This window comes from Carettochelys insculpta, chromosome 1 (genome assembly GCF_033958435.1).
Source record: "Carettochelys insculpta isolate YL-2023 chromosome 1, ASM3395843v1, whole genome shotgun sequence".
Classification (NCBI taxonomy): domain Eukaryota; kingdom Metazoa; phylum Chordata; order Testudines; family Carettochelyidae; genus Carettochelys; species Carettochelys insculpta.
This window is the reverse complement of record NC_134137.1, coordinates 64,143,997-64,167,851: the sequence shown is the minus strand read 5'-3', so window position 1 is coordinate 64,167,851 and position 23,855 is coordinate 64,143,997. Positions and strand designations below refer to the sequence as shown.

General features: G+C 39.2%; 1 protein-coding gene across 3 annotated transcripts in view; it reads left to right on the top strand.

Annotated features, from left to right (window-relative positions):
- The window catches only part of LRCH1 (leucine rich repeats and calponin homology domain containing 1), a 201,603-nt gene that overhangs the window by 96,418 nt on the left and 81,330 nt on the right, over positions 1-23,855 (top strand). For all 3 annotated transcript variants that reach the window (XR_012644535.1, XM_074988003.1, XM_074988011.1), the window contains exons 3-7: positions 920-1,046; positions 9,212-9,317; positions 11,103-11,239; positions 20,149-20,276; positions 22,846-22,930. Coding sequence is in view for 2 of the 3 variants with exons in the window: in XM_074988003.1 (XP_074844104.1) it covers positions 920-1,046; positions 9,212-9,317; positions 11,103-11,239; positions 20,149-20,276; positions 22,846-22,930 (583 nt within the window). In the remaining variant the exon portion in view is untranslated. The remainder of the gene's footprint in view (positions 1-919; positions 1,047-9,211; positions 9,318-11,102; positions 11,240-20,148; positions 20,277-22,845; positions 22,931-23,855) is intronic.

Below are 23,855 nucleotides of genomic sequence, written 5' to 3'. Positions count from 1 at the left end.
ATGCTTGTGTGTGGCCTTGGACAAGTAATCTAAGATCCTGACTTTAGGTTTCCCATCTGTGAAATAAGTGTGACAACAGATCTCTGACTCATAGAATTCTTATATATGTGAGGTGTTAAGATAATGTAGTGATGTGTTATAGTAAAGTCTCATAAATAAATGCTAGATATGGCTGTTCTCCATCTTTCCTTGTGTTCCTACCAGAGAGGGGGGAAACATGATAGTCTGTTTTCCAAGAGCAAGTCACAGAAAATGAATGATCAGGTAAGAAGATAAATGATGTGGGTTTTCTGATCTGAGATATGTGAAGAGTTTCAGGTTTTAAAGAATTTTCAGCACTCATTTTCAACTACCTCCAGGAGAAATTGATTTAAACAGACACAAAGAAAAGTTTTCACACATAGCAGTGTTTTTGAGAACCAGAGGCATGTCAGTATTTTTCCTGTGATCAGTTGTTGGCCTGTCTTTCAGTTTGCTGGAAAAAAGTCTCATATTTATGCTTACTGCAGTAAAAATCATAGTTGGTTTTTTAATGCTTGCAGCTACTGTCCTCATTGAATTTCCTGCATTTATTGTGAAGGAAAACAGCTGTTATAAGTTGATGTCACTTTGGTCATGCAATACAGTCCTGTCTAAACTGATGAAAATTCATTCATTTGGTTCAGGATAGCAATACTTCATAAAGGTGTTTCTTTCAGTAAATGGAGATTCCCCCCACCCCCATTTGCTTATAGTTGATGTTTTAATGCAATTTTTTTTCCAAAACTTACATTTACTTTTTTATGTACATGCAACATTCTATTTCAGGATATATGTGGACTTTTTTTTATAGCACATTGCAATCTCAGATTTTCTAAGTGAGCATACAGTATAATGTAATTTGTGTTTTTAATGTTTATTTTTGTTTCTTCTGTTACAGTCGAAATCAGCTTTCTTCTTTGCCAGCTTGCCTGTGTGGTCTTCCGCTAAAAGTCTTAATTGCAAGTAACAATAAGCTAGGTTCCCTTCCAGAGGAGATAGGTCAGCTAAAACAGTTAATGGAACTGGTATGTTACTTATTTGGATGTTTGGTTTTTTGTTTGTTTTATTACTACTGGCAGTATATTCAACTTTGTAAAGAACACCCTGCCAAAGCCTAATGATACAGTAATCACTATTACACAGTGAGTGCCTCTTAACATGTGGTGAACTTCTTAACTTTATCAAATAGGAAAATGTTACAGTGTAACTGTCTCCTCTCCAGGCTTTCTGTCATTCACCTTACTTTCCTTGGGTTCACATAAAACACATCAGTAAAGATTATCTTACCTACCTGTTGTTTGCACTCCAGGGCCAAATTACTCCTCTGTTCAAATCCCCCTGCTAGCTTCTGTTTTATTACAAAGAGTTCAGGTTTCTTCTTCTGGACTCCAAGTCCCTTTCCAGCTCTGACACTCTCAGCTTATGTTTTTTTTTCTTCTTTTCTTTTGTTATTATTTTAGAAATTACAGCTACATTCGAGCTGTGCATATCTCAGGTGAACATGAGTGAGTGGTGGGGAAACTGACCATGCTGCTGCGCTGGTCAGTTTCCCGGCTCCTGCCAGGGGTGGCAGTCTGACTTTCCCTGCTCCTGGCAGGAGAGGTTTCCACACACCTGTCAGGGAAGGCAGCTGCTCCTGTCGGTGGTAGCAGCTGAGAGTCAGGCTCTCAGCTGCCCCCACTGACAGAAGAAGGGAAACTGACCAGGGCAGCAGCCCTAGTCACTTTCCTGGCTCTGCAAGCAGAGGAGAACTAGGAAGGTAACCAGGGCTGCAGCCCTGGTCAGTTTCCTGGCTCTGCCAAGTTGCCTGAAATTTGACTTAGGCAAAATTTGAGGGTCTACTGTATGCTCATCTCATCAGTCCATTTTAGTTTCTCTCACAAATGTTCCACGTTGTCCATTATGCATGGAATGCCTTCTCTCAAACATTTTTTTCCCCCCAACTGGTAATGTCCCTACCTCCTGCCTCTCTCTTGGGAGTGTCAGAAAGTATTTTCTCACTCATCTTATTTTTTTTAATATTTCCTGTACTTCAGCTTGAACCTGTTACGGGGTGTTGAGCTAACTTTGATCCCAGTCTTGCAACTGTGTTGCCCTCTCTGGAGCTAGTTGCAAGATTTAAATAGCAGCTTAGATTGTTCAGCTCCTCACAGAATTAGGCCCCTACAGCTAATGCTGGACTAACTGTAGTTGGATACATTCATTGTTTTCTTTCTCTCTCCTTTGGGATATATGGCTTTAGAATGGCTTACAGGATGCTTTTCTTGTTTTGTGAAACATGCACTTTGTTGGGGAGGGTTTAAAATGACTGTCATATATATAATGATATGCAAATCCTGGGGAGTGGGCATCAGTATAATTATTTGTTGCTGTTCATATTGGATAATTTGCATGGATTATTTGCTTGGAAATTGCTAACTCATGATGTATTGAATGTGATAAAGAGGAGTGCAAATTAAAGCATGTTGATAAATAGTGCTACTGTGTATGATATGCAAATCCTAGGAAGTGATTGGCACGTCTTTCTGGCTCAGGTTGACTGTGGGGGTACCATGAGATGCCCCTGTCCGGAGCACTAGCTTGACAGCTCCCATTGGCCAGGAATTGTCAAGGTCAAGGGGAGCTTCAGGGTCTTGTATGGGAGTGGAGAGTGGAGGCAGTGCCTAGGAAGGATGTGATGATACTTCCCAGGATCTGCCCAGAGCCTTCATCCCTCCTGCACCTGATTCCCTGCTCCAGCATGGAGCCCCCTCCTGTACTCCAGACCCCTCATTCCTAGCCTAACTTGAGAGAATGCACCCATATCTGGAGCCCTCACTCCCTTCTACACCCCAATACCCAACCCAAGCATGAAGCCCCCTCCCTGAATCCCTAATTTCTGATCCCACCACAGAGCCTGTACCCCTCATTCAGAGCCACTTCCCATTCTCTGAGCCCATTGGTCTGAGGCCAGAGCCCCCCATAGCACCCCAAACCACTCAGCCTGAGCCAAATCCCTAATCCTCTTACACCCACACCTGTCCCCTTCCACAACCCCTTGTCCATCCCAGAGCCCCTTCCACACTCTGAAACCCTAAACTTCATCACTCCCCAACCCCCTGCCCCAGCCCCCTGAAAATGAGCAAATGAGGGAGAGTGAGCTACAGGAGGCAGGGAATGGAATGAGAAGGGCATGGCTGCACAGAAGGGGCAGGACCTCAGGGAGCAGGTGGCAAGGGTGTTGGGTTTTCTGCAGTTAGAAAAATGGCAACCCTAGTCCCATGGATAAACAGAAAATTCACATTTATTGAGAATAAAACCCCTGATTCTGATTTAGCTTTTAAAATTAAAAGCAAAATTATTTGAGGCTCCAAAGAAATGCATATTGTTCTCAGGAGGAGACAGGACTTCGGATTTTAGTTTTGTTCCCCTATTCTATTGTATTGTGTTTTTTTCAAAAGACAGCAGAGATTCTGCTGCTTCTAAATCCCAGTATAATACCGGTCTCTCTCTTTTGAGACACTAAGAAAATGTAAAAAATGACTTCTTTAGTCTTTTAAGTGAAACATTGAAGTGTTTAATTTCTACTAAGATGCTACCCTGTTAGTGGGCATTGGAAGTATTTTAACGTACCAGTTAGGAAAATAGCTTTCCTGTGGTTGTTGGAATTAATTACGTAATTTTTTGGTTATTAAAACTTTACCTCATGACTGAATTAAGTTTTTTAGAATAATGTGCAGAGTGAAATTCACTTCCGTGTTGAGGGCTTGTATAAACTTTCATGTGCCCATTATACCGGTTCATACCTAGATTAGGTAGTAATTTTGCCTCTGGCAGGATGGTATATTGTATTCTTTGAGAACACATAAGATCCAATAGCTCAAGCAAATTGAAAATGTTTTAATTGCAGTGAAGAAAAGATTTAATCAGGTGAATGGCCTATTAATTTTAATGGTGTGCAACTGACTGCTCTTAACATAATTTGGAAGACACCTGTAATCTTATTCAGTGGATTTGAGCAGACTTGGTGGAAAAAGTCCTAACAATGCAGAAATTTTGCTTTTGAAATGTCTCTTTAAAAAATAGGTGTTAAAGTAAAAATGGATAGTCTAACCATCACCACCACCACCACCATTTAATTATTCTAACCTACTAAATATTTGTTATCCTTAATTTCCTGGACCATCTTTTGAAATATACTTTTAACATGTATAAGATTAATTGCGGAAAGAAGTCCAAAATGGATGGAACCACAACCTAGTTGTCTTCTCTACTAATTTATAACCATACCATTTAAAGATGTTAAGTGGAAATTAATCTTGTTCGTATAAACCAAAGTAATTTTACATTCCTTTGATTTCTTTTTAAACCAAGTTTATTCTGGTTATGTCTACACTTACTGAAATATCAGCTCCTTCAAAGTTGATCTTCCAGGGGTCAATTTTGCTTGTCTAGTGGGGATGCACTAAATTGAACTATCAGGGCTCTGCAGTCAGCCCCGGTACTCTTCCTTGTCATGAGCTGTAAGGGAGGCGGACAGGAGAAACTATCCCATCAACCTGCCTCTGTGTGGACAACCAGAAAAACTGATCTAGAATAGATCAATACCAGCTACACAATTGTTGTAGCTGGAATTGTCTCTTAGGTGACTTTTCAGCCTAGTGTAGACCTGCCCTCATTTTCAATCAACTGTCCCTGGTCCTGTGCTGAAAAGTGACTCAGTAAAACAACATTGTAGAGTTCCATGATATTTTGTTTTTATCGGTTATTATGTATTGAATGTCCAGATTATCAGAAAATATTTTTTCCTGCTGGCAGTGTTGCAAACTCAACCTTAGATCTGAAAGTCAGTCTCAGTTCTTTTCTTTTTATATATCATCATGAGTACTAATGTTTCTGCAGACTAAATTCTGTCCTCATTTACACTTGGACAAAGTAATTGCCTTCAGTAGGGATAATAAAGGTATAACTGCAACTGTGCATGTTGTAACTGAAACATAGATGAATAAGGTAGCTTGAGCCCTCCTCCCTTGTCTGAGTTGGTGCTAAAAAGCAAAACCAAATGTTTTTAATGCCAGTATAACTAGGAGACCACCTGACTAGAAATTCTGTAACCACCTTAGATATTAAATATGAAGTTTTTAGATTGGGAATGGGAAAAGATGTAACTCTTGACAAGTCATCCAGTGGGTCAACAGCCAGATGATTTATTTTACTTGCTCTCAGTGCTCAAAGCGCATATAGAAGTTTTTGCCAGTGACTACAAATGTACGTAGTTGTTTTGAAAAGTGAGACAGACACAAAGTGAAACAGAGGCTTTAGAGTTAACACTGCTTTGCAATTCTTATAGATTGTTTGACCTGTCTTAAGGGGCAGATCTTCTCCTTCACTATGAAGAAATGCCTGTTGACGGTATTATTCTGGTTCTGTTCCTGTGATGTGGCCCCTGGATTGAAACGTGCATCCCTTCAGTACCCAGGGGTGTAGCTACATGTAGGCAATCTGCATGCTGGTGTGGAGCTGGACTTTGGTGGCAGCTGTAGGGTATACTTACGTGCTACTATAAAAAAAATTTAGAATTTAGAATTCTAACATCAGAATTTCAAAAGTACTAACAGTACTAATTTGCTTGCATACTGTTTGACCTCCAAATTCCATTTCCCTTAGAAATGAAGTTAAATTAACTATTATTCTTCAGTTTTATTTGAGAGAGATTGTCCATGTTATCAAGCAGGGAGACAGTGGGTAAGAATAAAATGGAATTATTAGAAGAAATCTGACCTTCACCAAATATTAACCTTTGGAATTTGAAAAGGCAGTTGGAGAACATTATTTTAGTTGTCTAAGGATGTCCCTGGAGTCAAGATGCAAAAATGTTGGTTTATTTTAAAAAATTAATAAAACTGGAAAAATCTTGTATTCTAATATGACAACATTGATTTTGTCCTTGAAAAATAATTCCAAAGTTTAAGAGAAGTATTTAGTGCAACCAAAACAACAAGAAACAAAAGCAGGATAATAAATACATACTGGAATTAAGAGAAGTACACTGACCTTGATTTGTGATTTGAAATCCAACCAAAAAGTTTTTAAAAAAAACCAGAAGCTTGTATGTGCAGTGGTCAGTCAGATAAAAGACACCCGTCTGGATATCTTGTGACTATGAAAAGTCTGACTAAATAAATGAGTTTTATTTTTGGATTTCTTAAAAATGTCACCAGCAGGCTTTGTCCTTGGAGTTACTAACAACCATAAAATTATTTTACTTCCTTGAAAAATTCTTACTCTCTGAATCCAAAGTTAATTTCATTAAAGATTCATAGTCACACAGAAATATGCTTTTAGTTACCTTCCTGCCGTACAATTTCTCTGTGAAAGGGTGGCTTTAATCTTTTAAACTTTTTTTTAAAAAGTAAACGTAATTATAAACTTGTTTCAAGTCTTTAGTTTAAAATTAGGGCAATAAATCTCTAAAAATATTTGAACTAAGAACAATATAATCAACCACACTTTACAATAATTTGGATAAAAAAACCAGGTTCAGTGCACTCATTAACAGAGTTGTTTTTAATTTCCTAGTCTAAAACTAAAACCATTTCCTGGCTCTGTTTTGACAAGGGAAGGAAGTTTTGGCTGCAGTGGGATCCTGATAAGATGACTTTTGTCCCTCAAATGCCCAGTTCAGTATCGGCAAACAGAGCCCCCTTCCTCTTCTGGTTTTTCACTACTATTCTTTTGAAGAAATTCTTTATTTGGAAATGGTATGGACACAGTATCTCTGAATAGTGTTACAGACCCTCCTTTCACAGGACTAAATTTAAAACCTGGTTTGGGGAACTGTTGAATCTGAGAGTTCCATAGGTATTTTGCAACTTTTCCACTTGAAACAATAACCATAGAAGTAGGACAAAAAACAGTGATGTAGCAGTTTAAAGACTAACAAAATAATTTATTAGGCGATGAGCTTTTGTGGGGCAGACCCACTTCTCAAGATGTGGAAGTAGGAGTTAATGTCCTTCAGAAATGTTATGGTGTCTTTAGGAAAAAACCTTATCACACTCTTGGAGTCAGCGTCTCCATACTTTTGTGGATCTCCCTATTATACAGTATATGAAATCTTGAAGGACCATACTAGTCAAATGAGAATGTATTATAGGCTTATACGAAAGTGTTCCTTTCACTTTCATGTTGTCTGCATATTGGTGTGTTTGGTAACATAAGCAAAAGCCTGTAAGTTGATTTGATCTTGTTTTAAAATCCCATAATTACAGGAGTCGGTCTTTATGATCAAATTTAGGCTTTTCAGAATTTTAATTAATGCATCAATGGTATTATTAATGCGCTTATTTCATGGGTTGGCAACCTTAGGTACATGGTCCATCAGGGTAGTTTCCTGGCAGGCTAAGAGATATTTTGTTTATGTTGACTGTCTGCAGATATGTCACTCCACAGTTGCCAGTGGCTGTGGTTCACAGCTGCTGGCCAGTGGGAGCTCTGGGAAGTAGCACAGGCCACAGGGATGGGCTGGCTGTTGCTTTCCACAATTCTTGGCTGTCCAGGGCAGTCAACATAAACAAAATGTCTTGCAGCCTGCCAACAGATTACCCTTACAGGCCATGTGCTGAAGGGGTTGCCAACCACTGATTTGTTTTATATATTTATTATTATTACCAGTATTAATGCATTTCCTACTTTCCATTACACCTTTTGTTGAATGAACTCCTCCTTCTACTGAAATTTAACTTTAAAAATCTAACTTTCTAGTGTTTCCTCTTTTAGAAATTGTAAAACTAATAAAAGTTACATTTTGGTCTGGGTTGTTAAAATCAGAGATGAGGGCCATAATTCAACCTTGTATAAATTAGTCTCTGGGGCATTGAAGTGTACAGAATTTGTTCTTTCTGGACCTTTGTAAATTTCAGCATTCTCCCTGATCACTGGAACAACGAACACAACACTCACTGTGGTGGGATGTAGATAGCTGTCATTGTGAATTAACCATGGAATGCTCCAGATGTGTTGCATCCCTTACCTTGGAGAATTTACAGATATTCTGAGATTACAGAGTACTCTGATTAAAAGTATATATTATAATTTTTAGCTGTGGCAAATTTAGGAACACTTGACCAAGAAATGAGTAAAACACCTATATCATTTAGGAGTCTAAATTCCTTTGTCTTTCAGTGAGACTTATGCTTTTAAGTCACTTACATGCTTTCAAAACTTTTAATATTCTCTGTATTTCTTATCAAATGATATTTATAATAAAAGCTGAGAGTTGCTTCCTGTTATCTTGTATTGGTATTGTCATGATGAATTGCCCGTTTTCCTACTCTCTTTCAAATAGGTGACTTTTGTAAGAGAAGACTGTTTCTCCTTTTCTTTGTAAAGTTTAAAGTATGAATTTCATATCTACTGGTAAAACAAAGAAAGCAGCCCTGTAGCACTTTTAAGACTAACAATTTTATTCATTAGCTTTCGTAGGAAAGACCCATTTCTTCAGATTCTGGAGCAGTGAATGCTCATTACCTAATAAATAAATTTGTTAGTCTTTAAAGTGCTACAGGACTGCTTGCATTGTTTTGCGAAGATCCAAACTAACATGGCTACCCCTTATACCTACTCGTAATTGTGAACCACTTCCTGTATAAACATGTTTCAAACTACTGTGTAATAACAGCAATTGTGTTACATTTCTGCCTTTCTAGCATTTTGGTGTTAAAAAAAGAAAAGTCTTTAAATTGATTTAAAAAAAAAAAACATTGAAAACCAGCTTCTAATATATCTCCTACCAAACCTCCTTCAAGTAACCTAATTTAGAGAACCGTAAAGAGAGCAACTTGATTTTACAAGATTGTTTCCTATCAGTGTTCTCTCCAACCCCGCAACAGATTGCAAAGTCCTTCAGAAATGTACTGAAAAACCAAAAACAGATGTAGAAAAATGAGCAAGGAGCCCAAATGGCACTCCATGTGACTTCACTAAGCAAATATAAGTAAATGTTTTATTTTGTTTCTATGTGATATGACACCTGCTACATGGCTAATTTGTCAGTGCAAAGATAAGACAGGGCAGGTTATATGAATTTACGTTTAATTAACCTGGAAAACATGTTTTAATGGATCAAAAAGTACTTTGAATTTCACACCTGTATTAGTCAGTTGTCTTGAAGGAGGACAGTTCATCATCTCATATTTGTTTTTTAACATAGGATGTCAGCTGCAATGAAATCACGTCTTTGCCAAAGCAGATAGGTCAGTTGAAGTCTCTAAGAGAACTAAACATTAGAAGAAATTATCTCAAGGTTTTACCACAAGGTAAAAATTAAAAAAAAAAAAAAAAAAAGACATTTAAAGTTACATTTTGGTAAGAACTTTGAACGTATGAATATATTTAATTATGTAAATAAGTAAGATTAAAAGCCTTACAATTCTCATGTGCTAATATTTGTTCAGTTTGCATTTTCTGTGTGTTGGCAACATTGTACAGTATCTGCTTTCTAGAAGAAACAAAATGTGGGTCTGTTTATAATGCATGATCTTTGTGATTCATGGTAGCTTGATATAGGTCTTCAAATCAATAGTTTATTATTTATGAATGACTTATGCAGACAGATCCTCCACTGGGTATAAAAAGCTCTGTTATGGAGTTAGAACAATTTACACCAGCTGAGGATCAACTCTGTGGTGTTTGAGAATTATTTTAGAAATCTTGGAGAAAAGTATATGTTGTATTTAAAACAAAAGTACTGTTTCTGAGTTCATTTTATTTGCCTTAGACGCATAACCAAATCAGACCTGCTTCTGTGTGAGCTGAAGTTGCATGTTATGCTGTTGTGTAAGTGACGGTATCTTTGGAAAAGCACCAGAAGAAATTTTTTTCTGTGGTGCTCCATTACAAACTCCAGTAAACTGTCGTGGGTCAGTTTTACATGCTAACATGCAGTACTGGCATAAAGCTGTGTAATGTATATTTTGGGCCTATTAAAACAATAAGACATTAAATGGGTAAGTGGTGCTTAATAACATATACCTTACACATGTATATAATGTGTAAAGCATGAGGTGAGTCTACATATGATGTTAATACATTTTCAGGACCTGTAATGGACAAGATGCAGTTATGAAAGACAGCTATTTTTCTTGGCAAAACCTTGAAATTCTTATACTAACAAAATTTACCTTGAAGACATGTAAGGACTAAATGATAGAATGATTCACTGTTAGTAAGAAAAAGTTGAGCACACTAGTAACATAGTCCTGCCCGGAAAAGGTAACAGTTACGCTATTCGGCTTTGCTTTGATTCTTTATAGTCACCCAATTAATATCAACATTAATAACATTGTGGGGAAAAGTGAGTGTATTTAGCTATTTTCTTACTCAATTCCATTTCTATCCCTTACTGTGGCAGTATTGTTTGTTGTGACAATGCCTTTGGAGAGATTATGATTTCCAGATTTTATGCCATCAGTGCTTACCATCCTTTAGTAATCTGAGCTGCTGTGGCCCACATTAGAGAGCCAGCCTTCTTTTCTAGCTCTGCCTGATCAGCTATCCTAAACAAGGTACCTTTGACTGACAGAACAACTCTAAGAAAGGATATATACTACTTTGAAAAAAAAAGTGCAATACATTGTACCCAAAACTAGCAACAGTTTTTTATATTACTAGAAACAGAAGCTAGAGACTTTGTACTAACTAGGTACAGAATTTCTTTTCAACCCTGTTTTTATAGATTTAAATAGATACACTTTCTTTCCCAGCGTGAAAGGTATTTGATTTTATTTTAAGCAGCTGCCGGCAGCCAAATAGGCCTAGATACTTGAGAATGCCAAGTGCTGTGACTGCTATGAGTGTAGCACTGGGTAGATACTATAAATAGAATATAATTTATAAGGGCTACTCTACACAGAATATATAACTAAAGTAACAGGATCACCCACAACTTGTTTTTAGAAGAAAAATGAATTCAGTTTATTATACTGTGAAATTCTTACTTTATTCCCTTACAAACCAGATCATCATGTTCAAAAATACTCATTTGTTTTGTGGCATAAATAAATATATATTCTAATAACAATGATCCTTTCTGTTACTTTTAGAATTAGTAGAGCTTCCCTTGGTAAAGTTTGACTTTTCCTGCAATAAGGTACTCGTGATTCCAATTTGTTTTAGAAAGATGGCGCAGTTACAAGTATTACTGCTTGAGAACAATCCCCTACAGTCTCCACCAGCGCAAGTAAGTAATGTATATCACTTAAATTGTGACTTATCGTAAGGATAGGTTTATATGATATCACGAACAGCCTGTGCTAATTGATATAATATAAAACCTTGCTGTCTTGTTGTTTTCCAGGATTGCAAACTCAGCTGTGTTATCTTTTGGGTCTTAATTATTGTAGTCAATTGATTTGAGCCAGAATTTTTTTTTTTAAATAGAAATAAATGGGAGATGGTAAGTAAGTCTCTCCTCAAGCTCCTAACTTGTGCTCTTGAGCATACATTGCACCTGAACCGAGTCATTCTAGAATGTTTCCTCTGATAAAACATGCAGCTTTCTTATAAACACATCATTAAACTTTATTTTTCATGTGTCTTCCTTTAGTGGTACTACTAATAAGCAGAATATTTTTTATGGTGATGGAGAGGAAAATTGTAAAAGAAATGACATTGATAAATCTGTATTCCGTAACTATTGTAAGTGAATGGACAAACATTTTGGGAAACTTTTTGATTTTACCGATTTACGTGCCACAAATAATCCAGAGACGTAACATCTTGTTCTCTGGGCTTACTGTATGTGAGCCACACAGAAACTAGTAAGTTCTATATTTTGATATAGCCTGCCTTGAAGAAGTGTGATATATTGTAATGATGAATGTAGACAAAACCTCCACCAGTCTTATTGTTCAGACATTGCCTTTTTTGTTATGTTGTTGGTGTGACCTGAGGGGTTAGCAGGAAGATATGTCCTGCCTGTATGCACTAAGTTGGTGTTTCCTGTATCCCAGTAAATCTCTGATTCTGTGAGCAAATATTACATCCTGTGGCTTCAAGATGGCAAAAACACATTTGCCTGAGAAGAAATATGCTGGCATGCAGATGAGGACTGGAATCTTCAAGTCTTCACAGACTTTGAGTGACCTGATGAGAAAGTAGTACTGTTTCTAGTAGTATTTTTGAATAGTGATGCCAAGATATTTTACCTGCAGTTTCCCAGTGCAGATCATGATTCTTACCAACAGTTACACAAACATCTGTACAACCTCTGTGATGAACCACTGAAATACTGGAAGAAATGGAAAGGCAATAGGCACCTGCAGAGGAACCTCTGCAGCGTTACGTGTGCGCCTTAAGGAGACTGTTCAGTAGGATTTTCCATCGTCCCTCTGTCTGCAGGATGATTCAAGTGAAGCAGAATCAACTGATCTGGAACTTGCAATTCAGAGAAGGGCATGTGGCCAGTGGCAAGTCATGAGAGGATTCTGTGTGAAAAGTCAGTTTATAAACAGTTTAACAGGCAAGCTTCATACCCTGCTGCAGAAGGATAATATACTGGACAAGTCTATGGGCGACGTTATAGGCAGAGTTCAAAAACATGGAAGAAGCAATTCATGTTTCTTTAAAGGTGTTGCTGTGAACTCTTTCCTATCCTGCAGCTCTGGGACCAGGAGATTGATGAGTATTCAAATATTCTAGATGATAGAGAGGTGTACCTAGCAGTGTATAATGCTAAAGAAAAACAAGATTAGATATTAAGAAACAAAAATGTATGCAGACTAATTTATTTACCAACAGTAATTTTGCACACTGTAAATTTATAGGCTATAGTTACATTAGAGAGTTTTGTTGACAAAACACACTGTCCATTTGCACACAAAGTGCCTTTTGTCGACAGCGTATGGACAAAACCCAGCACTTTCCCTGATGGGATTCTGCCTTTCCGCTACAAGGCACAATGCCTTTCACAGATTTCTCTTGACAAAAAAAACTGTGTAAACGCCCCAGGGGGCCTCTCTCAACAGACAGGGCATCCGCAACAATGGGCAGCCCTCTCTGCTGGGTTTCCAGTTGCCTGTTTTGTTGAGAGCACAGCTGGGCGGTCTATCTGCTCTGTCAACAAAGCAGAATACTCTTCCGATTGGCTTTTGTGTTTGGCTGCACTATGTCGACAGAAGTTTGTCAGGAGATGTCTTCAGACAGTGACTTCTGTTGACAGAGCACTGTACTGTAATGGTAGCCCTGCTGCATTTGCTGTATTTATTTGTACTGGCTTTCGCTGTACTGTACTTATGGAAAATATAACTAACTTTTTTTTATGGTTAAAATGCTGATTGTTTGAGAGTTCCAGATGATAGAATGGCAAGTATGAAAGAATTTACTGTAGCTGCTAATTCCAACATTGGGGTGATTCTGTTATACTAGATGTTGTACTTTAAGGAATTATTGCTAGTGACGTGGGTAGATAATTGGCAGAGGCCATGTGCAGTCTGTTCAGTCATGCCGTTGCTCAGAAGACAGACTTTTTCATAAGTGGGTGCCATGACAAATGACATTTGCAGGTGATGTGGAAGCAAAGGGCATTCAAGACAGAATTGCCCAGAGATAAGCCACAGCGAGGGAAACAAGAAGTTGCTGATGCAATAGGGCTGCCATCAGCAACTCTGCGAATGGGCCATTCAGGAGCTGCCCGGGCACCTGTTAGTATGTGTCTCAAGATATCAATGCCTGGAAAATGACAATGCTGTTGAACTCAAGATCTGAAATAAGTCTGATATATAGTGAACAACCAGTGCTGAAAAGGAAGAGACTTTGTCCTGCAGGATTTGAATTGATGAGTGTTAGTCATCAGCTCTGACAACAAGCAAAGTCCAGCCTCCCCGTCCGCTGAACTTGGTGGCTGGGGCTTCGCGTACCAAGTGGACTTTTGTTGTGGTGACTAGAGCTGGTATGGTAGCAGTGGATTTCATCTGAGAGCATTACAATACATCTTGGGCTATTAATACAGCATTTTTATCACTAGATAATGTTCAAATACTCCTGCTGGATGTTGGCAGGAAGAAGTGCAGATTTTGTGGCTCTTAGAGGTGCCTCTACCTTGCATAAGGAAGACAGAGAGGAACTGCTTCTTCCCTTTGAAGACTGAGGTCCAGGTGTGAAGCCAGCTAATCATGCATTAATGCCCTGGTGATAAGACTATTGCAGTGAACCTGTGGAAATATTTGAAGCCACCAGTATTCCGTTAGGATTGTGGTTGAGTAGTGCTTTCCTTTTTTTCAAGCTGCACCCAGAGTGTAAGCTGTGGCTTAGAGCAATTAACAAGACTGGCCAGGAAGTGCAACTAGTGAATGTCCAGTGTCCAAGATAGGTAGTGTTTCAATGCCTCCCGCAGGGTCAAACATCAAGAGCTGTATTGCAGCCCATTCAGTAAAAGAGCTAGGAGTTCACTTGACAGAAGCTGTCATAGAAGACAACAAAGAGAAGTGAGTAGAAACATGGTGTCCAATCTGTTTGCCATGTGCCAAATGTGGTGGACTGGACGCTGCACTGCGGTGAATCTGGCTCTGAGCCGCATTTGTGAAATGTCATCTGCCTGTTCCATGCACCTGCCGCACTGCTGGGTGGGACAAGCACATGGCGTCAGCGTCAGTGTCTCTTGCAGGCCTTGGTTCAGTCTCCTGCAGCTGCAGTGCAGGCCCCGGCACAGCTCGAACTTGGGCCCCAGGACAGCTTGCATGGCTTCTTCAGCAGTGAGTCGCCCACATTCAGTTCATGTGGGAGGAGTGCGTGCGTGAGTGCCTGTCTCTCTCTGGGGGAGGGGAAGGACATTGTTCGAGCTGGGGGGTGCCTGGCTGTGGAGGAGGGTGAGGGCATTGTTAGAGCATGGGCAGGGGCTGGCGGTGTCTGGCTCTGAAGCGGGGGGCATTCATTAGAGTGCGTGGGAGGGCTATGGCATATACAGAAGGATGACAACCACAAATGTGGCAATCCTTGAATTACTGTTGGACACCATTGGATTAGAGCAGTTAGTCATACAACATGTCACTGTGTTCTCCCGTAATGATGAAGAACTTGGTAATTGTGGGAAATGGCCTAATCAAGCAGTCTTCATCCCCTTGGGTGTCTCCCACTGAAAATGAGCAAAAAGCCGGGTGGAGACTTGGAGATACGAGTTGACTATAGGAGATCTGGTTCTCAGATAATTCAAAAGAGTTACCCACATAGCAGCAACACTGGAGAAAACAACAGAATCAAAACATTTGAATAATTTTTAATTTGGTATCTAAATATCCTTAGAGTCTGTGCTCACGAAAGCTCATGCTCAAAAGTTTTCTGTTAGTCTGTAAGGTGCCACAGGACCCTTCGTTGCTGTTACAGATCCAGACTAACATGGCTACCCCTCCGATACTTAGATTAAAGTGGCAGCTGAGGGTTGAGAAAAAATGGCCTTTGTGACAATCCTCAATTCAGTTCAACAGAGTGCCTTTTGGACATGTGAATACTACAGGGACATGTCATAGGAAGTAAATGGTCTCACTAATAACAAAAGGGAGGCTAAGCAAGGGGAAAATATGAGCAGTTGGCATGAAATTGAGTTGCTGAGAACAAAATTAATCAAGGAATCAAAGAACTTGAAGAGACAAAATGCTTTAATTGTCTAAAGACCAGTGTTAGGAGTCTGGGTTACAAACATGGGGAATTGGATTTTATCATATATGAGCATAAATTTGTTCTCCTGGAAGTTTCGTGGGATGATTCCCCTAATTGGAATGTTAAAATCAATGGTTATAATCTATTTAGGAAGGATTGAGTAGGCAAGTAAGGAGTTGGAGTGACAACCTGTATTAAAATAAGCATTATCTGTTTCTGAGTCACTGATAACTCATGAAAAAAAAGATTTTGAATGCTTATGGATCAGCATTTTATCATGAGGTGGGGAACCTTTTTTGGGTCAGGGGCCCATGGACCCACAGAAAAATCGGGGCCAGAAGAAAGTGAGCAGAAAAACAAACCAAAATCTCACAGATCCATCCCCCACCCGCTCAAATAAGGAGACACCTCCCCCCCAAAATCTCACAGATGTGGCCCCCAACTGAGGCAGGAAAAAGACATTCATCTTACTACCCTCAAGCACCAACCCAGAACCTAGTGTGAACAGGGCTAATAGATTTTGTGCCCCCCAACCCAGTGTCATGGGTTGGGCCAAAAATTAGGGTTTCAGTGCAAGGGAGAAGGGGGGCAGGGAGGGGATGGAGATGTGGGGTCTTGGGAAGAAGTTCGGGTGGAGGAGTGGGCTTGGGGTGCAGGGTGTGGGTGAGAAGTAGGGTGCAGGGGTGGGGTGCGGGTGAGGGGTCAGGAAGCAGAGTTCAGGAGCAGGGTGGGAGCTGGTCAGGAGGCATGGTGAAGGAGTGGGCTCTCTGTGAGGAATCTGGAAGCAGGTGTAGGAGTGGGTGGTGAGGGTCTGGAAGGGGGTGTAAGAGCGTGGCAGCGGTGGAGGTGAGGGATAGGGTCGGGGGACATTCTGGGGCCTGGGATGCAGAATCCTTTGGGAGCGCGGTGGGAGTGCAGAGTTTGAGTAGGAGGTAGGGTGCAGGAGCGGGGCAGAGGTTTGGAGTCTGGAAGGGTGCATATAGAAAAGATGTGGAGGGGTCTGGGTGGGAAGAGGCAAGGGATGGGAGTGTCTGCCTGGTGCAGTTGGGGGAGGGGCCAGAATTCACCTCCACTTGACCCTGTGTGCTGCAGGGAACTTACCCTTGGTGCTCCCATGGTCTGCGACTCTGCCAATGGAGAAGCAAGGAGTGGTTCCCTGTACCCCACAGGAGCCGCTTCCTCACCCTCACCAGCCAGAGCCCACAGGCCAGATCTGGCCCTGCCTTGCCTGCACTGGGCCCATACGGTTTGGGGCGTACCTCCTCCTCTCCCTGCAGGGGTGTGAGGCCGCATTGTTGTTTCATCCAAAATTCCTGCCTCCCTTCCCCCTCATGTGGCTAAAGCGCCAGTGCCAGCTCGCATCCCTGTGGTGGGGTCAGGGGTGAGCCCTGAGCCTTGCAGGCTGGATCAAAGGAAGCCAGGGGCTGGATGTGACCCATGGGCTGTAAATTCCCCCACCCCTGTGACCTAACTGATAAAAGCAAAAGATGGGGTTTTTTTTGTTAGTGTCTGCTACAGACTATCAAATCATACTGGGGGAAAGGGCGGCTGACACTGTATCTCCGATATGTAGGGAAAAAAGCTGTGTGATCATGGAGTACTTCCGATTGCACAACTGAGCTGTGCTGTGCTTAAATTCATCTCCTCAGGTTTATCTGTAACTCCTCAGGGGTTGCTGTTGGATCTGCACTTGATGACGTGTGATCTCAGCAGGTGCAGACTGGTTTTTTGAGGCCACAAGAGGGAAAAATCAATCTTTTACTGCAGAACTGGAGTGACTTGCTAATGCGGAGGCACTCATGGCACGTCATCCCTATTTGCTAGGTACAGAGCAGCAAGCGTGCAAGGGCACGGAGCCTTGCGGTGGCTCCTGATGAAACACAGCACAGGAGGATGGATGCCCAGGAAGATTGTTTCCCAAACTGCGTGAATATTATATGTGCACAGATTACCATAAATACAGAAAGCAAACTGTGGAAGCTGATGCTCTCAGCCAAGTGAGGGCAATGACAGAGGACTAAACATGGTCTTGTGAGGAAATCAGCAAGAACAATCGCAGGATGCCAAGTTTGATATGGTGCACCCACAGATTTACCAGCTCAGACCTAGTTGGGAAAGTTCAGCATAGTTAAAGAATGGTTATCTATTGCTTCACCTATCCGTATGCTGATTTATACAGAAAATGGTACTGGAGTGTCTCCATAATTATAAAGTTGCAGATCACCTGGGGAACCAAAAGATACTGAGGCAGGTATCCTATGTTTTTTTTTTTTTTGGGTGGGGGGGGAACATCTTCAGATTTTGACAGATAGTGTTTCTTACCTGTCAGGAAAGCAAAGGGGCATCAAGAAGAGGCAGCACTTCTTCAGCAGAAATGTCCCAACCTAGTAAACCCTTTGAGATTCATACAGATTGACTCAAAAGGCCCACTACCAGAAACACCAGTTGGAAATAGGTACAGGTGCTGCTCCAAGTATGTGGTGACACAATCTCTGAAGGTTAAAAGCATCTGAAACAACTACCAATGCTTTGAAGAAAGGAGTTGACCTGCCAAACTGCATCTCCAATGAACTGAGAAGGAATTTGAATCAGGTTGTTACATGAAGCTTGTTAGCAACTTCAGGTAACCAAGTTAAGGACCTGTGTTTGCCCATTCTGTGAATAATGGGGTTGTGATGCGTGTAAACCACACCATTGGGTGTGTGCTTAGAGTCTTAGTGAAGACCAGGAGGACTGGGATACAAAGTCATCTTTTGTCTCTGTGTAATGCCAGCCAGCACCCAACTGTCCTCAGGCCCCATGCTTCTGTGTCACTTGATGTTTAGGCAGCAAGAAATGGCAAGGCCTGCTGCACATACACAGGAGAGTGACATGGTGGAATCTAATATCAGTGTCCTGATGACAACACACCAGAAGGTGGAGGAGCAGAAGAGCTGGAAATGAACAGGTCTTGCACAAGATGCTAGGAAAAAGGAAAAATATGTGCCATCCAGGATAGAGAGAAGCTTTAGGTATACAACGAGAAAAATCCCAAACTTACCCCTTTTTGGAGAGGACATTGCAGAGTCATTAAGGAACTAAACAACATAACCTTCCTGATTTAAAAAAAAGAAAAGGGGTGACGGCGAGAGAGAGACACACCCCTCCAGCCTTTTGTACCACACTAACAATTGGCACTCAGGTTCCCTGAAAGAAACGGGAATGCAAACATTGAGAATCCTCAACAGCTCTTCAAGGGTGCTTCAACAGACCATATGGACGTACTCAAGAGGTTTCTAAGGCTCATAAAGGGAGACTGGTTCTGGAGAAAGCTTTACTGGGGTATTTAAGGAACCTCAACACAGTGCTGCCTTCATCACACAGTCCGTCCACAAGAGAGAAGCCTCTCCCCAGAGGACATGAATCTCCCACTAACTGATCATCGAGGTACAACAGTGTGACTGAATGTAGTACGTAAGGGGGCACATGAATATGGAAACCTGTAAGGGTGGCAGATTATGTGGATTCATAGGAATTACTGTTTAAATTCGTTATTTAGCTAGACAGGAGAACATTGTAATGATTAGTGTAAATAGCAACTCCACCAGTAGGTGATGCTGTATCTTCCTTGGTGTGAAGGTGCTGTACTTGCAGTGTCCAAATAAATCTCTGATTTTATGAGTGCATATTACATTGGGCTTCTGCAATCCAAAGTTTCCATAGTCATTGTTTGGACTCATTAACATATCACAGCTCTGCTGTGAGAGCTGAAAATGTTTTTTGATTGACAGGCATTGCCTGAATGGAATAAGAATAAGACGTGATTTGCTTAAACGAAATAAGCAAAATGTTTTCCATTTTCCATTAACCATGAAGCTGGTTTAAATAAAATAAGTGAGGCAGACTTCAAATGGTGGGATTAGAAATAAGAATTCTCTTTTTTTCTCAAATATAATAAATGGATCATAGAAATTTGGAGAGACAATTTAACTAAATAGAAAGAGACAGCACTTTTGATTTAAATGCCTTGTTAACTGCTTTGTTAAAATAAAGACATATTGTTACTTATAGACTGAAATATATTATTTATTTTGTCTTTCTCCATTGGGGAGGGGAAAGATATTTTCCTCCTGGATTTATAATGTAGTGTACGTTGATGTGTCTGTTTTTTATTTCTGCTTCCTCTATACTCTTATGTTCTTGATGTTAAAGCAGACATGCATTGCTCTGGGAATGTATCTGTATAGTTGCATGTGTCTTGCCCAAACCCGCATGGGTCATTGTGGGCATGCTCCAATTGAAGTCATTGGTAAAACTCCCATTGTCTCCACTGCTGCTTCTGAACAGCTTCTCCAAAGCAGCAAAATGATAGCACATTCTGGTTTTGTTGTAATTTTTTAAAACAATGTAATCTGATGGAATGCACCTTATCTGCTGTTTTTCTAGCAACTTAATATCCATAAGATTAAATTTGGAGCAAATACTTTATGGTTATGTTGTTTTTTCTCTTCCTAACAGATTTGTATAAAGGGTAAAGTGCATATATTCAAATATCTGAACATACAGGCTTGCCAGATTAAAACAGCAGACTCACTTTATCTTGATGCCATAGAACAACCACACTTGCAGCAACCTGTGGAAGAGAAGTAAGTAATAAAGCCTAAAAATGCATCCTTTGTTCACATGAATCAGTTCTAGTGGTCTGGAAAAAAGTGGTGTATATTTTTTATTCTTTCATTTCAGGAGTTTTCAGTGCAGGTTTATGTCAATTTTACCTTTTTGAATAAAAATCTTATCTATATTAGTAATTTTTATTCTGAAGAAAGCTCAGTATCACTTAAGAGTGATTAGAACATTATAACATTACATAAATGTAATGTTTGTGATTAATAAATACCATCCCTCCTCCGTAACCACATAATTTGATTGACCTTTTAGTTCTGATGGGCTCAAATCAGATTAGAGTAGATTAATTTTTAAATATATATTAGTGATTTTCATGTTTCTCCCCTCAGCTTGCCATCACTAGACAGAGTTAAGATTTTTGAGATGACCTAAATGTATATTTTGAAAATTTAACACTTTTGGATTTCTTGTAAGTGTAATTTTAACTTTGAAGTTATTGGATTTATAATGTTAAATTTTGGGGTAATGTGATAAAATGTTGATCCTAATTATTGACTTTTCTTTGCATCCTTAACTCAAAATTAATAAGTTTTCATTTGAAAATGTCCTTGTTTAAAAAAAATCAGACACAAACTAAACAATAATTCCCCACTCTCCCATGCTAGAATGGTATTTTTAATTATTTAAAGATAAGTAGTATGAATTTTAGTATTTTCCAGAATTGTAATGAAGTGAAAGTTCACTGGGGCACCAGCGTAGCACAAAGCATCCAGAACCTTCTGGCCAGTGAATCTGGGATTACATCTGCTTTGCATCATTAGTGCAGTGCAAGGCAGCCAAAGTGTATTGGTGGGTTATGCCTTTAATTTTCAGTTAGTTTACTGGTTGTTATATTACGGGAAATAGAATGAAGGTTCAGACAGTGAGGATCCTGTTGGTAATCTGTATAATGACATTGAATACATCAATGATTTGTCTTATTTGCAACCTAAGTTCTTCAAACATGGTGTGTGCACAAGACTTCAATGAATTTTAATTATCAGGATAGTTTTAAAAGTCTTTGATGTTCCTTATAGAGATAATTGGTGATGAAGAAAAGACTAACAGGTGCTATATTTGTTAAAGAACTCATTCTTAAGCTAACTTGAACTCAGAAACGAATTGATAGATTTACAAATAGTTTCAAAAGTTCATCCTATATTCGGAGAGTAGCCCCTGTTAATTTGGGGTGGATATGGTATATTTATTTATCCTATATGAAAAAAGTTTAATCTTTGTTTTTAGTCTCAAATTTAATTCAGCCCAAGATATGGATTTCTGACTGATGCTGTGTAATGGTATGAAATGACTATATAGTTTATTCTGAGAGAGATTTGCTTGGTCAAAGTTGAAAAGGTTTTCATTAGCATCTTTTTGTTGTATGTTCATACAAGTTGCTAGAACAGTGGGGTACCGGTCTATGTCTGGGCAACTAGGTGCAATAATAATAATAATAATAATAATAATACTTGAGAATCCATCAGTAATGGCTGCCTCTTTCTCAATTTGTGTTATACTTTTATTAATTTATCACATATACTTTAGTACAACTGTATCCTTTGTATTCATTAAATTTGCCACTAGCCAATGAAACACCATTTTCATATTTCTGAGAATAATCGTATAATAAAGGTTTCCAGAGATTATTTCACACAAAATCCCAGTGATTACTGATAAGGCTTAATCAGAGCCTTAAAATCAGATTGTTAAAATTCCTTTTTTCATTTTTATTGGTGCATAAGTCTAGTTGCAGAGGAGATGACACCGTGCCAAAAAAAAAAAGGTGGTATTGTGAAGGATTACAGTTTAATTCTTTTGATGAGAAATATAAATGTATAATGTAGAAAAATGTGATCAGTGTAATACCTGAGGAATATGAGCATATGACTAATACTGTATTATACAATGCGTAAAGTGCATTAAAGTTAAAGTAAAGTTCATACTTGGCAATAAAACCAGTGCAGAAGATACCTGGTATTTTTATGGTTTGCCAATTTAAGTTATTAAACCTCAAGGATTTTTAAATTGATGTATATCAAAAAGATACCTGTGTCATTAATTAGTTCACACTCTAGAGAGAGCCAAGCCTCTCTCCACAAAACTAATTAATTTTTATTTATTAATGCTCAGTTATGATTCAGTTGGCTGCAGTCTGAGTTCAACTATTTTAGTTGATTTGAAAGTCACCTTGGGGATATGCTAAGAAATCAGCATGCTGCTAAGCTACTGGCAGTTTTTGTCTCTGTGAACAAAAAAAGATACTTTAACAATAGATTATTTTTTCATAGTTTTAATAAATCCTTTCAACCAATAAGCGATCTTCTTAGATGAACTTGTGGAACTGTTTGTTTAAGCCAATTAACTTGACATTGAACATTTGCCCAATAATGTTGACAGTCTTACTACACGTGTATTATATTATTAATTTGTTAAGGGATTGATCTCGGACCTTAGAGGCTAATGGGACTTTTGGCATTGACTTCACTAAAATCAGGCTCAGGCTGTTACTGCAAACTAAGAACTTTTCTGTTGGTTTTTGTTTACATTTAGCATTGATGACATATATCCAAGTAAGAAGGATTCTGATTCAGGTGTTGGCAGTGATAATGGAGACAAACGTTTATCAGCTACAGAGGTAAATTGCCTCAAGTTTTGCTTTTTCAAGCCATTTTGGGTTCTGTTTCCAGTTGCATAGTTTTGTGGAGATGCTTTTTACATTTCAATATTCAGCCAAACTTTAGAAGAAATTTCTACAAAAGAGTGAAATGATGAGGGTAGAAGAGTAACTTTAATTCTGTGTAGTCTATGGAAGGGGGCTGCCAAAACATTTATTTCAAAAGGTTTTAAGGATACGTTACCAAAGAGCAGAAGTTTATCATGAGTGGACTGATGCTTTTCTGATTTTATTGCCTAAGATAATTAATTGTCTTATTCTGATTGAAAGTCAGTGAGAATTGGGCACTTTTGAAAATCTCATCCTGCATTTATTATTATTTTGGGTCCACCACTCAGATCTTCTTTTTACGTTCTTGTCCTCTAATGCCATTGAAAGGCACAGACTTTGAATGTTATAGTAGCTTTGTTGTATTCTTGTACTTGGCTGTTTTGTTTTCTAAATATTCATTAGAACAGATTTCCATCAGGCACTCTACTTTGCAGGTGAGCTGGCATTGTTTTGGAAGCCCAGACTTAAAAATAGAGCCTTGTGAGGTGGGTTTCATCTAAGTACTAATTTGGGCTCGGTGCAGTTCTAACAACACTGAGAAGTTCTGTGGCACCTTATAAACTAAGATTTATTGGAGCATAAACTTTCGTGGGCAAAGGTGCATCTGACAAAATGGGTTTTTGCCCATGAAAACCTGCTCCAATAAATCTGTTAGTCTATGCGATGCCACAGGACTTCTTGTTTTTATGGAGAAAGACTAATATGACTTCCCTTCTGATATTTTTAAAAACACTGTATATTTAAGAGAGACAAGAGTGAACAGGACAGTGAGATACTGCTGAGAGATACTGCAAAAAAGAAAAGTATCGGTAAATTGAATCTTTGGGGGAGTGGT